At 43.7% G+C, this 15,555-nt stretch overlaps 2 protein-coding genes across 10 annotated transcripts in view; one reads left to right on the forward strand and one right to left on the reverse strand.

The window, feature by feature from the left end:
- EMILIN3 (elastin microfibril interfacer 3) overlaps positions 1-4,129 on the forward strand; it is a 29,831-nt gene extending 25,702 nt beyond the window's left edge. For both annotated transcript variants that reach the window (XM_073555297.1, XM_073555296.1), the window contains exon 4: positions 1,381-4,129. In XM_073555297.1, coding sequence (XP_073411398.1) covers positions 1,381-3,173 — 1,793 coding nt within the window. In that variant the 3' untranslated portion in view covers positions 3,174-4,129. The remainder of the gene's footprint in view (positions 1-1,380) is intronic.
- A 6,325-nt stretch (positions 4,130-10,454) lies between these two features.
- The window catches only part of LPIN3 (lipin 3), a 207,052-nt gene continuing 201,951 nt past the window's right edge, over positions 10,455-15,555 (reverse strand). For all 8 annotated transcript variants that reach the window (XM_073555293.1, XM_073555290.1, XM_073555295.1 and 5 more), the window contains one exon: positions 10,455-10,776. In XM_073555293.1, coding sequence (XP_073411394.1) covers positions 10,623-10,776 — 154 coding nt within the window. In that variant the 3' untranslated portion in view covers positions 10,455-10,622. The remainder of the gene's footprint in view (positions 10,777-15,555) is intronic.

Below are 15,555 nucleotides of genomic sequence, written 5' to 3' on the forward strand. Positions count from 1 at the left end.
CTGACCGTGTACGGAGCATACCACATCTCCTGGGCAGGGGAGGAAGCAAAAGACAATACTGACATTACAGCAGGGGATCGCAGAGGATTCATTTTCTGAGGTAAAATATTTCACTGACTGTTTTTAAACAATATTTTACCTCACAAAATGTATCCTCGGCGATCTCCTGCTGTAATGTCAGTATTGTCTTTTTGCTTCCTCCCCTGCCCATCAGCTGTGGTATGCTCTGAACACGGTCAGACACAGGGGTGAGAGTGACAGAGCACAGGGGGGAGACAGCTCAAACGGGACAGCACATGAGGGGAGAACACACCACAGGAAGGAGAGAGACAGCAGACAAGGGGGATAGCACATGGGGTAGAGAGGTCAAAGAAGAGAGCACAGACGGGAGAAGTCAGCACATGGGGAAAGCGAGAGTGGATAGGTGGGTGAGCACATGTGGGGGAGAGATTCTCAACGCTGCAAAGTCTGCCCCCATCATGACATTACCTCCTTCCCGATGTGATAGCATCGAACCCCATTCTAGTGTTACTACAATTTTGTAAAATATAGCATCGCCACACAGGGCCAATGTAGTGGTTACAATTCTACATAGAATCAATTTAATTGTGCCATGTAATGTTAATATAGTGGTATTTAGAAAGCTAATAAAAATGTTATATACTGCCATCATATAAGTGAGAGCAACACTATAATAAAACTTGGCCCACATAACAGCACTTGGGTGCTGTTGCCATAAAAGTGCCAATAAAACATCCATAATAGCGCCTTACAGTTTAAGGTCATTGTTCATAGCCATTACTGGCCTTGTACTTTTCGGTACTCACTACATCTGTACTACGATAGGACATTTAAAATTAAATATTGGTCTTACTGTACTTAATTTTGCCAGTGCAGCGATCACTGGAAGAACAGAAGAAAACATTGGCAGACATATGATGGGACAGCTGCTGTGTCCTCTCTGAATCTTTGAATTCAAAATCAGTAAAGGTGTATGGACCTTTTAGTTGAGTTATTCAGATAAAGATAGCCATTCATAAGATATACATCAAATAACTAGTTTTTCCCCTTTCACCATTGCAATTCATGTTTATTTCCATGAGGAGAGTGGTCTAAGCCACTGAACAAACTTGCAGCACATTCATATATATGGCAAATTTGGTCAGAACTGAACTAATTAATTGTCACCGAATTGAGTGATTTGTTTGTAATCCACCTGGTCCAGCCACAGTGGGGTAGAACCTGTGGATAGTTCAAAGCTGGACATACTGTATATTGACCTGTAGATCTGTGCTGATCACAATGTTACATGTGATGTATCCAAAATGTTTTTCACTCTTGTTATAAAATGGTAACACAATAATTTTCTGCCCACTGCAGGGAGAAAATTGGCTCCTGTATTTGGTGAACGCTTGGACCGTGTGGAAGGAGATGTCAGACGCCTGTCTCAGTCTTATGATAGCTTACAGGGAGTGGTGAGCGGTCTGGGAGACTCTCTGCGCCTTGCCATCCAGGAAGACACCAACAAGATGATTGGTTCCTTAGTGAGTGGGCCCAGTTCTTCCTCACAGTCCTCTGTGGGCTTTGGAACGATTCCTGATTCTTTGGCTGAGGCTCCACATATCACCAGTGACTTGACTGGGAAAGTAGCAGAGGTGAGTGAGATACTTCGCTCAAAATCAGAGCTTCTGGAAGAGGTAAATGGGATGGTCATGGGCCACGAAGCACAACTCCAGCATCTACTAGAAGCTGCAAGACCATCTCCACTTACATCCACTGATATGTTGGAGCAATATTTGGAGGGAAAGATGGCTGAGGCTCAAGCAAAGCTACTGGATGGAGTAGAGGCTCGTCTGCAGAAGCTCCAAGGTATCTGTGATATGAAAGTACAGGCAGTACAAAAAGAATACCATGATGCTGAAGAGGCGGCGGCTCACAGAATGCACCAGGAAATAGATGGGCGAGAAGTGGCAATGAGGAGAGATATATTAGGATTAACTGCTAAAGTGCAGGGAATGAGTGAACCTGATGGCTGCTGTGGTCGCCTGGAGGAACTAGGCAGACGTGTCGAGGAACTGGAACGTAGCATGCGTCAGTTAACTGAAGATCACCGTGCCCTAAGCCAGAAAGTGGATGTAGAACTCACAAGGCTTATGCTGGAACCACAAATTGGAGTGAGATTGGATGAAGTGGAGAACAGACTCAACTATACTGAAGAAGGTGTTAGGAGATGTTGTCAAGAAGGAGAAGAAAGAGGACACTTGTTAGCGGAGTTGGATGGGGTGAGAGCCTCCGTGGATGACAAAGTTAGAGTCTTGGAAGAGAGACTGCTCACAGTGGTTGGAGAGCTCACCAATGCCTCAGCTCCAGTGGCATTGGATGGAGCAGTGATACCACTGTTGGATGCCCATTTTTCAGGGTTACGGAAAGAGGGTCTTGAAAATCTGGAAGGAGTTCAAAGTCGACTTGCTGCTGTGGAAGAATTATGTGCTGCTGGGTGCTCAACATCAGAAGGAGAATCTCTCATAGAGATTCACGCTGAGCTTTCACAATGTCAAACGCAGAACCAGGATGTCCAAAAACAGCTAGGCCACCTCAATGATACCATTCTGGGCATCAAGAGGCAACTTGAAAGACATAAGGAAGAAGCATTGCAAGGTGAGATCACTCTACTTCAAGTTAACTTGAGAAGCGTTGGACGCTCTTTACATGGTTTGGAGGAGACTGTGAGTAGATATGCTGATACTGTAGTCCAAATCAACTCCACAGCGGAGGAACGTGGAACACGACTAACTGAAGACCTGCTTTCTGTTCAAGGCCAGGTAGATGGACAAAGTTCTGAAATCCGCAATAGCCGATCACAACTTTCAGGCTTACGTGGGGACATGGAGAGAATGAAAGTACGACTTGCAGGACAAATGGGAACTTGTCAGTCCTTGGCTCGTGAATTTCAAGGGGAAATGTCCAAGTTCGAACACAGGGTGGCACAGGTGGAAGGGTCTTGTGGGACTCAAGAAACAAATTTGCTTGGCTACCTAGACCAGGTAAACAGCACACTAGTATCTCATGAGCACGGTCTGGAAATCCTCAGACACGAGTTGAGTAAAATCAACCAACAGACGCCAAACCTGGAACTGCCACCCATCACACAAGAATCTTCAGGAAGAAAATAACAGTAGTTATGCAGGGTGCTGTAGGAAAACTTCATAAAACGCAGTGGCAAACCATAGGTATAAACTGGAAAGCAAAATGCCAAAGTGGCAGAACAGGAGAGGACCTAAAAAAAAAAAAAATCAAACAAACTTTATGTATCTTGATTTTGGGGCAGCTAAGCCACTTTGGGATGGTAAATTTACATTGCCTCTTGGTTAAATGACTTTGGCAATCCAGGGATATGTATGGTGCTAGGGCATTAGTAATATACCAAGGACTAGATTTGAATAATTTATATATTTCAGTATCATCATATCTATTACTTATTATGAAATGCCAGGGTGTGGATAATCTTATCAAATTACCTTACTTATGATACGAACCTGCTAATGCAAAAAAATCCCATCTAACGTGTTACAGCAACAAGTCTCAAAAATACATAAAAAGAACAGAAATTCCATAACTAATTGTGCAAAACAATAACTAGTCAATGTAAAAAAATATCAACAAGCATAGATGCCAGGTATTTGGGTACCAGTATGCCTTTCTGACAGTCATCTAATCAATTCTGTTGCTTTAATAGTGTTGCATGTACTCCTCCTACTGGATATTTTAGGAACTACATTACTACATATTAACGTGAACAATCTTTATGGGTCAGGACGTAGTCCTCTCTGCACACTCAGGTAATCTGTGACTAATCCATTACCGAGAACGAGCCAGGTAACAACTGCATCTCCAAGTGATGTCTCATGTACGTTTTCCGTGTAAAATGCTAATGGAGCTCAAAATGAAAACTGCATAGAAAATATTGTTTCATAGTTTTAAGGGTGAAGGAAGACACGAGTCCATCCAGTTTAATTTCCAATCTAAAATATTGATCCAGAGTTGAATGGGTTTGTATCAACTTAGAAAGTTATCACCTACCACCAAGACAGGTGAACACTTGCCCTTCATTTGGGGGTCACACTATTACTACTTGTAATTTATAGGTGTGTTCTTCCTCAGCAACTGGTGACATATCGCTAGGTAGTGAACTGACACCTGTGCTAGTGCAAAATATACACTACTGCAATGGAGGGTGAACCTATAAAGGGTTGTCCAAACTTGGTGACAATTTACGGGATAGGTGATAACTTGCTGGTCACTGACCACCCCGATCTTGAGAATGGGTACCTGTAGTGCTCCTTATGAATGACTTCATGGTCACACAAATGTGTCTGCAGCACTGCAGGAGATAGCCGGGCAGGGTGTAACTATAATAGGTACAAGGGTGGGGGCCTGGATCCTAGGGAGCCCAAAAGGTCCTTTTGGCCCATATTAAAAGACTATTACTACTAAAGACCTGTTAGTTGGGGGCCCTGTTGGAGATTTTGCATTGGAGCCCACGATCTTCAAGTGACGCAACTGTAGTCGAGCACTGTACCCTGTTAGCTTTGATAGTCATCTAGACAATGAATGGAGCGTCGGCCATCGCGCCATTGAAATAGGGCACTTCAGGGCCTGTTTTTGGGATTGGTGGGGACAGCGCCCACCAAGGTGATAACTTATCAAGCTGCGAAGCGAATACCCTTTAATAATAATAATAATAATAATAAATATTATTTCTATAGCGCCGACATATTCCGCAGCACTTTACATTTCAGGGGGATTTGTACAGACAATAGACATTACAGCATATCAATAATCACATAGATTATAACAGATACCAAGAGGAATGAGGGCCCTGCTCGCAAGCTTACAATCTATGAGGAAAGAGATAGACACGAAAGGTAACACATAGCTATATGCCACTATTCACTGAGATGGGAATAGCCCTTTAAATGATAAATAGCCTGTTAAATTATAAGTGGGAGAAAGCAGTCCATCACTTTTTGTATTTAGTACCATGGGCATCGTAAACCGAAATTAGTGATACTTTCCAAGTGTCAAGTATGACAGCTTAAAGGGGTTGTCTGCTTTTAACCAATAAAGCAGATTTCTATTACAAAAAGCTTTTGCCATATGGTTTCTATATCATAGTAACATAGTTTACATAGTAACATAGTTTTGAAGGCTGAAGGAAGACCTTATGTCCATCTAGTTCAGCCTATTTTTAGTACAGCTGTTCTGCATTGTTGATCCTGGGGAAGGCAAAAAAAACCCCACAGAGTAGAAGCCAATTTTCTCCATAGGGAAAGAAATTCCTTCCCCTAAGCTGAGTCAACCATCTACCTATAATATTCTTTTATTCGTAACCTTCAATACGGTTACTCACAAGAAAAGCATCCATTCCTTTCTTAAATTCATTCAGTGAGTTGGCCATCACCACTTCCTCAGGAAGAGAATTCCAGAGCCTCACTGCTCTTACCGTGAAGAACCCTCTTCTATGCTGGTGCAGAAATTGTCTTTCCTCCAAACAAAGAGAATGCCCCCTTGTTCTTGTCACAGTCCTTGGTACAAACAGTTCATTGGAGAGATCTCTGTATTGCCCTCTGATATACTTGTACATATATATTAAGTCTCCCCTAAGTCTTCTCTTTTCTAGAGTAAATAGACCTAATTTTGATAACCTTTCTGGGTATTGTAGCGAACCAACTCCATTTATCATTTTAGTAGCCGCCTATGCACCCTTTCAAGTTCAGTAATGTCTTTCTGAGCACCGGCGTCCAAAATTACACACAATACTCCAAGTGTGGTCTGACGAGTGATTTGTACAGAGGGAAAATTATGTTTTCATCTCGTGTCCCCAGACCTCTTCTAATGCATCCCATGACCCTATTTGCTTTGGTGGCAGCTGCCTGACACTGGGCACTCCAATTTAGCTTCTTATTGACTAAGATGCCTGTTTTCTGCAATTCCCAAATCTCTGCTTGCAGTATTTTCTTCCATTAGTCGTGTTGGCTTGTTACTGTTACAGGGCAATTATCGTCGTTTGCCCTTCTAACAAGCTCCACGTCTGTTTGTCCGTCAGATATGACTGGGATGGATTTTTTTTAATACTAGAAGTAAACACTGACTGCAAGCAGAGCTCTACATATGGAAAATGGTATACTTTTATTTCTAGTTTTATTCAGCTTCTTTTCTCCATTGTTTCCTATTCTGTGTAGTTCTCTATTCCATTCATTGTTGTTCGGGACAGTAATACCGTATGAGGCATCAGCTTTGGTAGGAGGATCCTTAGAGAATGTTAAGGACTAAAGATTGAAAAGTAGTAAATGGAATATTTATTTTTGTCCATGGAAGTATAGCAAGTAGCCTCTGCCAACATTTATCACCAGAAAAGTCTCATTAGACCGGGGTCAGACTTGCGAGTGTGATGCAAGAAACACACGTGAGTCTCTCGCATCAATACCCGGCACTGCCACCGGCACTCTGGACCGAAGCGTTCAGCTGCATAGAAATACATGCAGCCACACCCTCCGGTCCCGAGTGCCGGGTATTGATGCGAGAGACTCGAGCGAGTTTCTTGCATCACACTCGCAAGTGTGACACCGGCCTTAGTAACGCAGACTGAGAATGACATATCAAGAGTTCGGTGACACTGTCGAAAGATAAAGCCGTTCTGTAGGTGGCTGCCATTATCACCTCATAAACGTACAAATTAAGATTGGATGATTGTTACAATGTTTCTGTATTTTAAGCTGCATTCACATTGCAAAATAATGGTGATCGAGTTGTTAAAATGCTTGTTTCACGATTATCTCGCCGTGAAAACAGGCTGCCGATCATTGGGTGAAATGATGCAATAAAATCCTCGTTCTTGGCAGTGCCTCGTCCTGTGTAAGCTATGGCAATCTAGTATAGATCTAGTATAGCTTACTCAGTGGACCATGATTACTTTGGTCTGCCTGATTAAACGGGCATTTAAAGGGAGTATCCAGGGCATCATAAAAAAAAAGTGTGCCTAAGCACTAACAGACTGGTAATTGCAGCTTACCTGGCTGTTGTGTTCGGTGCCGTTCTTCCTAGGCACAGAGTGGTCTCTTACCGGGGATTCAGAAGCCTCTGTTGACGTCACGTCCACAGAACGGAGGCTTTTTTTCCGCTCCACTCTGTCAACAGGGCGGGGCTTCCAAGGTAATGCTGACTGACAGCCGAATCCCTGCTTTCTAACTGGTAGAGCCGGCTGTCAATCAGAATGACAACTGAAGTCTCACCTCGTCACGTCAGCAGAGGCAGCTGAATCTCTGGCAAGAGTAGTCGTGGAAGAATGACGCTGTGCACAACAGGCAGGTAAGTTGCAATTAACTGCCTGTTAGTGCTTTGGTAATTTTTTTTGTTTTTATAAAGTCCTGGATATACTTTTTGAACAACCGCTCATTGGTAAAAGTTTACGGCTTGGTGGTCACATCGTTCTGCCATTCGGTCAATGTAAATGCAGCCATAGTCTAGCCTAGTTAATAGTCTTCACCTAAGGGTTCACTCACCCTGGCGTATTACACGGCCGAGTTCTATGTGATGTTTTATCAGATAGCACTCGGCCCAATGTTATTCTATAGAGCAGTGCAGATCTGTGATTTTTTCTCATGCCGATTTGGCATGAGAAAACAAACAACCGCATCCTTCTACGAGTGCATCCGATAATCAGATCACCCAAACCCATACAAGTCTATGGGTGTTTGGGATACATCCGAGTGCAGTCCGATGTATGTGCACTGAGATAAAGGAGAAGAAGGAGAAATTAAGTTCTCCATCTCCTCCACACCTGTGCTGCAATTCTCTCATGCGAGAGTATCAGATCAGACTCGGTTGACACTCGGCTCAAACTGTGACAGCGTTTGACCTGAATGTCAGTCCAATTGTCTCGCACGAGAGAATATACGACAGTGTGAGCGAGCCCTTAAGGTCAAATTGCCACTGAAAAGAGAGTTGTGTATGGTCACAAGGGCCCAGCAGTACTTAAAGAATGCATGTATTTATATTTTATGCCACAGCCATCATAGATTTGCAATAGATTAAAATGGAAAAAGGTTTAGGCAGCATGAATGATAGGTTGCCTTTGAAGAAGTTGTCCAAGACTAGAGGACAATTACTTTAAATTCCAAAAACACTGCCACTTAAGTTCCAATGTCAGAAATAGTCAAATGAACCAATCAGTATTGTATTGAATTTAGATGAGCTGCAATACCAAACACAACCCATGTACAAGAGTGGCAATATTTCTGGAGAAAAAAAGGTAGGTGCATATTTATCGCAGCACGACAAGGACGTCAGACCTGCTGAACAACATAGAAAGACTGTCCCAGTTCTCATCTGACGATCCACATAAAAACATTGGTTATTTAAAAAAAGTTTAAAGTAATTCATCAGTTTGTATTTCGATAATTAAAACTAAAAATGTATTTTGCGATGGAACGTTAGGCCTTATTCAGACGCCAATGATTTTTCTGGTAGGTAAAAACCCAGGTTATTCTTCATCATTGTTTTCGATCAGAGTTTCTTCAGTGTTTGTTCAGTTTTTACAATTTCGGGTTTTATCAGTGATTTTCTTTTATGAAATAATGGACAAATAAGTGACAAAGCTTCTCGTATACACCACAATGGGAATCACAGACAGCGCACAGACTGTACACCGGTGCCATCCGTGTGCTGTCCGTTATTTTCAGAGAGCTAAAGACTTGTATCAGTAATTTTGATTCATGGACAAAAATTGCATTGAATTTAATGGCTTTCTAGCTCTTATATACCGGACCTTCCATTGTTTTACTGACAACCTTTGGGACTGCTGCTCAATGCCGTATTATTAGGAATTCTGAAAAATCGGAGTCTAGATGAAAGGAAGCTCACTATGTTTCCATCCTGCAAGAAGTCCACGTCGGTATGAGAAATATGGTGAATGTCGGTCACCAACCTACAGCGAAAATAAGGAATCAGTGTCTATCCAGCTGGTATTCAGCTATCATTGCCGGTAGCAGAATACAGAGGGTGGCAAGCACTCCTGGCGACATACATGATGGTAGTATTCCATTGGCCTTATGTTTGGTCCATAATTCTGCTATCAAATTAACCCTTCAGAATTTGCCACATCACTGGGGTATCACACTCATCATTTCATGTCGTACACTCCAATATTCCCAAAATAATGATCAATTTGTGCATACTTTACATGTGCTAGACAACAACAAAATAAAATCATTTAGAATATATAAATGGTGACCAAAGACTCCTTATAAATCTAGAAGGCCACAAGGAAACCAGGTAAGGAAGCACACATTGTAAATTGTGAGGTTAGCGAGTCAGAGACATTTATAGAAATGAAAGATGATTAAAAAGGCCCTTCTTGTGCCAGGAAAAATGCCCATGGTCAGGAGGAGCATACATTTCCACTTATTACTTATCAGGTTCACATAGGGCAATGCCATTCTGGGAGTGAAAGCACCGTTCAAAGAAAGGCGGCTCAACTCCACCCAATATCACTGGTACCCTAAGGGCCCAATTCATTGTTTTGCACTCCACTGTTAATGAACAGGATCGCCAGAGTAAGGCGTGCCGAATCCATTAAAAAGAACAACCCTCTTAAGGAATTAGACACATCTTACAACTGGCGTGCGCCTCTTCCAGAAATGTTATTCCAGTCGAGGACTAGAGTAGAGTTTTGGTGAATTTTATACCACTTTGTTATAAATTTGGATGAATTAGATGGCGGGCTTTACCATGCTTCGTCCCACCACAGCTCCACCTATTTTGGAGAAGTTGGCCTGGACTGGTGTAAAACTGTCAAAAGTAGAACAACATTTCCCAAATATCTGAAAGTCTTTTAAGCTAGAAAACTGGTGAAAACACCTTCATGAATTGGGCCCTCAGTGGCCACCATTACTGCGAATAGATAGCAGAAGCACTTTAACTACAGCTTTTACATTTCTCAAACTGAAGAACATTGATTTCTTTCAGTGATGATATTTTTTGGAGTACAGGGGTTCATACCACCAGCAGAAGAATCTCGTAACCCATAGACTTGTAAATCAGGGCCCTGCCAGACAGCTTCCTCAAGGGTCACTGGCAGGATAAATAGCGCAGACTATCTCTGGTTCTCAGCAGCCCATGATACCCGCTACATCAACACTTCCTTCAAGTCACATTCCAAGTAGCTCTTAACCTCCAGGAAGGAGCAGAGCTGCGCTGGTGTCTGATGGCACTAATCCCGCGTGTATCTAAGGGCCTGTAAGATGTATAATATTATTATTCCATACAAGCTACAGAGGTTAGAAACCGCAGAGTTCAGACTGTATTGTACTTTTTTGTACTTTGGTTGATTCTGATTATTATGATGTGTACTGTTATTTTATGGGTTGTGACTGAAGTGCATTGTCGGACTTCGGTGAGGAGAAAGCGGTTTATTTGTGAAGTAATAAAAGTCTTTGAATCCATATAGAAGCCTGGTGTCCATGTGTAATAATATTCTGGGATGAGAATAACGGATTACACAGTAAGTTGTGGTTTAGGATGTCACCTGAAGTCTTCATTTCAGGTCAGGTGAAGTCTTCTTATTAGGATACATGCTCAATGTCTTCCTTACTGAGATTTGTCGGTGGATCCCTCCAAAAGAAAAAGTCATTAAACTCCTGAGAGAGCAAAGCCGAGACCGACCGGGCTGATGGAGGGGGGAACATGACATTCACCAAGTCCCTGAGGGCTGCATACCTGGAATGAAAGGAGATTATGACAAGCAAAGCAGGGCAGGAATGAAAACAAAGACCTCTTGGATGCCATATTCAGGTGCGTAATGTCCTGTGGCAAAAATCTAAACCAATTAACCCCTCCCCGCTAAACATTTGTTGTAGTTTTATTTGCTTTCTATAGCCGAATCAAGCTACAGCTACTGTACATACGCCATGATCATATCTAGAAGGGTAGAGCCAAATAATATTGATTCTTTTTTAGATTTCACACTCAATGATTCCACGATCTAACCTCAACAATGAAGGGTCCATTTACAGTGCAAGATGAATGGGAATGAGCGTTTCTAGGAACACTCGTTTCACGATAACCTTGCAGTCCAAAAAGGCTGCTGATGAAAATGCTTGTTTGTCGGGTGCTACACATAAAAGAAATCCTCGTTCTTGGTGGCGCATCAACCTATTTGCACTGAACAATCTATTAATGATTGTTCAGCACGCATCGTTAGCAGCAGTCTGCTGATACAAGTTGATAATTGGCGGATGCTTGGTGCCGCCAGTTGGTTTGTGTACACGATCCTTAAAGGGAATCTGCCAGTAGGATAAACCATCCTAGGTCGTCCAAAGGGGCATGTAGATCATAGGAAGCTGAATATAATGATACCTTGATATCTGCAATCTGATATCTTATTCCCGACAAATCCACATTGTTAATATTCAAATGAGCTATTAAGATATATGGGCTGGACACAGATTTCCCTGAGAAATTGCCTACATAGCTTATTTTAAATTAAAGGGGACAATTCCAGTGTGAGACATGTACTGACTGACAGTCTGTTCTCCTGAGCTACATGGCTCAAACTCAGTAGTGTAACTACCGGGGGCAGAGGGGGCGGTCGCCCAGGGCCCCGCACTCAGAGGGGGCCCACCTGGCACTACACTACTGTAAACTGTATCGGCATGCACATCGCACCAATACAGTTACATTCTGCAGCAGAGCAGTGAGAATCGATCTCCCTGCTCTGCCACCTGGCCGCTATGGGGCCCCTGAGCAGGTGGGGGGGCTGACCGCATTGATGAGGGAAGGAGTGTTATGCTCCCTCTCCCATCATCCCTCTCTCAGCGTCTGACACAGACACCCTCAGCGGGCGCGCTGACGTCACTACCCAGCGCTCTGAGCAGCGCAGGAACCAGGAGGAAGAGAGGTGATTATTTATTTATTATTTTTTAAATTGAGCTGCATAATATATATATAATATATAATACAGAGGCTGCCTATGGGGGTGCATTATAATACAGAGGCTGCCTATGGGGGTAATAATAATAATAAATTTTATTTCTATAGCACCGACATATTCCGCAGCACTTTACATTTCAGAGGGGATTTGTACAGACAATAGACATTACAGCATAACAATAATCACATAGATTATAACAAATACCAAGAGGAATGAGGGCCCTGCTCGCAAGCTTACAGTCTATGAGGAAGTCTAGGAGGGTACATTATAATACAGAGGTTGCCTATGGGGGTGCATTATAATACAAAGGCTGCCTATGAGGGTGCATTATAATACAGAGGCTGACAATGGGGAGTGCATTATACTATAGACTCTGCCTATGGGGAGTGCATTCTACTATATTGAGGACTATGGGGAGTGCATTATACTATATTGAGGACTATCTGGTGTATTATGCTATATGGAGGCTATCTAGGGGGCCATTATTTAGTGTTGGAGCCATTAAATAGTTTGTGGGATATTAAGGGGTCAGTATATATACAGTGAAGGGGCACTATACTGTGTATAAGAGAGGATCATAATGTATATAGGGGAGCTGTACAGGGGGAGACTTAGGACATTATTAAATGTAAAGTGGGCACTTATTGTTATAGGGGAACTCAGGTTACTGTTACTGTCAAAGGGGCACACACATGGCAATATTACTTTTTAGGGAACAAAATGTGGGCACTGTTTCCTAGGGCACTTGCACCCGGCATTACTATATTTAGAATTTAAAGGGCACACAGAACCACACAATAGGTGCAGTAATAGGGACACATACAGCAGAGGCTCAGTATTGGGGTATCAGCAGGATGAGGAGTTTGTCGAGGTTGGGAATAGTCCCCATTGGGGACAGTGCTGAAAATATGAGAAGTGAAATGTGTCGTTGTAATCTCTGCAGCCGAGTCCTTGACATTGCTATTGTCGATGTTCTTGGTGGGGATACTACTTCTTCTATATCCCCAAATAACCCATCATTTTTCCAAAACCCGATCCCCCTCCCACTACTAAAGACACAAACTCCAATTTTGGATAATAATTGGCCACAGCAGTCTTTATTATAAACATACAAATATTTAAAAGCAAATAAATAACACGAGGAGGGTCCTTGAAGCTCCAAATCTGGTGGTTAACCATAATGAAAAGTGAACACATAACAGACCATAAATTACTCCCAGCCGTTACCTCACTGGCTCGGGAGTACCAAATACCCAGAAGGGTTCCATTGTCCACTTAACCCTGGGGATCCGGCCCAACATTGCCAAAATCCCCCAAAATTCACCAGACCAGAAAACCCATAATATAACACCCACTGAGGAATCCATATACCCACGAATTCCCCAGACGAATTTAGCACCAACTTCAAGGACCCCCCAATCGCCACAACGAAGGTATTTTACCACCTCAAATGCCCAAGACCCGCCACACCGAACAACTATGGCCCTCTCTCAATACCGTTCTGTAACCAAGTGCCCACAGATCAATGCCCACAGCATTCAAATGCACCCCATCTCCCAACAGAAATTCTCCCTCCCCCTCCTCTAATTCAAAATGACACACCACCACTTCTGCTTACAAAACTGGATATCGACCGATTCACCTTAATTCTCACCTTATTGACCCTCTCAACGGATCTAGCATGTCGCCAGCAATTCCACAGAACCAAACCCAATGCAAACCATTCCCCGGGCCACCTAGTAGCACACCACTAACCTCTAAAGTAGGCCCCGAACTCATCACCACCGGAAGCATCTGTAAAAAAATCCAACTCAACGTTGCCCACCACTTCCTCCATAAGCAAAGAACGGCCGTTATAATATGCTAAAAAATTGTCCCAAACTTCCAGGTCAGCCTTATGTTCACTAGATAGACAAACTAAATAATGTGGAGCCTTAACACCCGCCGTGACGCTGGCCAACCTATGCCAGAAATCTCTCCCCATCGGGATAATGAAACAAGCAAAATTCAATATCCCAAGAAGCGATTGAACTTCACGTAGCGACAGCTTTTTCAAACACCTCGCCCGTGACACTTCATCCCGCAGGGCCACCACCTTCTCATCAGGCAACCAAAACTCCCAACTGACCGAGTCAATCACAATGCCCAGGAAGGAAAGGCTCGTGCAAGGCCCTACCGTTTTACCCGGGGCCAACGGCACACCGAAACGTTCCGCCACCCAAAAAACATTCTCAAAATCACTTCACAGCACCTGGACTGACCAGGCCCGATACACAAAAAATAATCCAAGTAATGTATCAAGGAATCAAAACTTGATACATCCCAAATGACTCACTCAAGGAAAGAACTAAACGCCTGAAAAAACGTTGAAGACAGCGAGCAACCCATCGGCAAACATTTGTCTACGAAACATGGATTTTTGTGAGTACTCACCGTAAAATCCTTTTCTCCGAGACGCTCATTGGGGGACACAGGTACTGTGGGTGTATGCTACTGCCATCTGGAGGCTGACACTAGGCAATACAACACAAGGTTGGCTCCTCCCCCGCCACCGCATACACCCTCGCCCCGATTGCGGGCGGAAACCAGTTTAGTGCAAAAGGAGTAGGAGAGCAATAACCATTAGCCTTAATGCAGTAAACAATATGTCTGGCAAAGGACACCCTGACCTTCACCACAACATACACATTAATTAAATAAACAAGAGTCAACAGGCTAACAGGGTGGGTGCTGTGTCCCCCAATGAGCGTCTCGGAGAAAAGGATTTTACGGTGAGTACTCACAAAAATCCATGTTTCTCCTTCGTCTCATTGGGGGACACAGGTACTGTGGGACGTCCTAAAGCAGTCCCTGGGTGGGAGATTGACTCACCTATCCAAGCTCCATGCATCCCTTGTTTAAAGGTGCGTTACCACTGCTTGGAGAATCCTTCTACCCAGGCTCGCATCCACCGAAGCCTGAGTATGGACAATGTAACATCTAGTAAACGTGTACAGGCTGGACCAGGTTGCTGCTTTGCATACCTGCTCCGCCGCCGAAGCGCCCAGGAGGCGCCCACTGCCTGAGTAAAATGCGCTTTGATCCCTGATGGAACCAGCGCCCCTCTGATGTGATAGGCCTCTTGAATAGTTAAATGGATCCCTCTGGCTATGGTCGATTTTTGAGGCAGCGCGTCCCTTCCTGGGCCCTTCAGGGAGCATGAACGGCGCATCCGTCTGGCGCAAGGGTGCTGTCCTTGACACGTACCTCCGGAGAGCTCTTACCACACTGATACCGGACAGGACGAGCGCAAGCCAATATCCTCCTTGATATGGAATGAGGACACCTCTTTGGAAGAAAAAAGGGGGGAGCTGACTTAAGCACCACCTTATCTTGCGGAAAGCGAGGAACAGTGCTCTGCACGACAGCGCCAACTCCAACAATCGCCTAACTGGGGTGACGGCTACCAAAAATACCCCCTTCCACAACGAAAAGGAAAGACCTGTAGCGGCTCAAAGGGAGCTTCCTGCAGAACACTCAGGACTAGGATAAGGTCCCCGGTGCCCATTGGCGCCTTATAGGGAGGT

The sequence above is a fragment of the Dendrobates tinctorius genome, unplaced genomic scaffold (genome assembly GCF_039654945.1).
Source record: "Dendrobates tinctorius isolate UK_male_01 unplaced genomic scaffold, ASM3965494v1 ptg000223l, whole genome shotgun sequence".
NCBI lineage: Eukaryota > Metazoa > Chordata > Amphibia > Anura > Dendrobatidae > Dendrobates > Dendrobates tinctorius.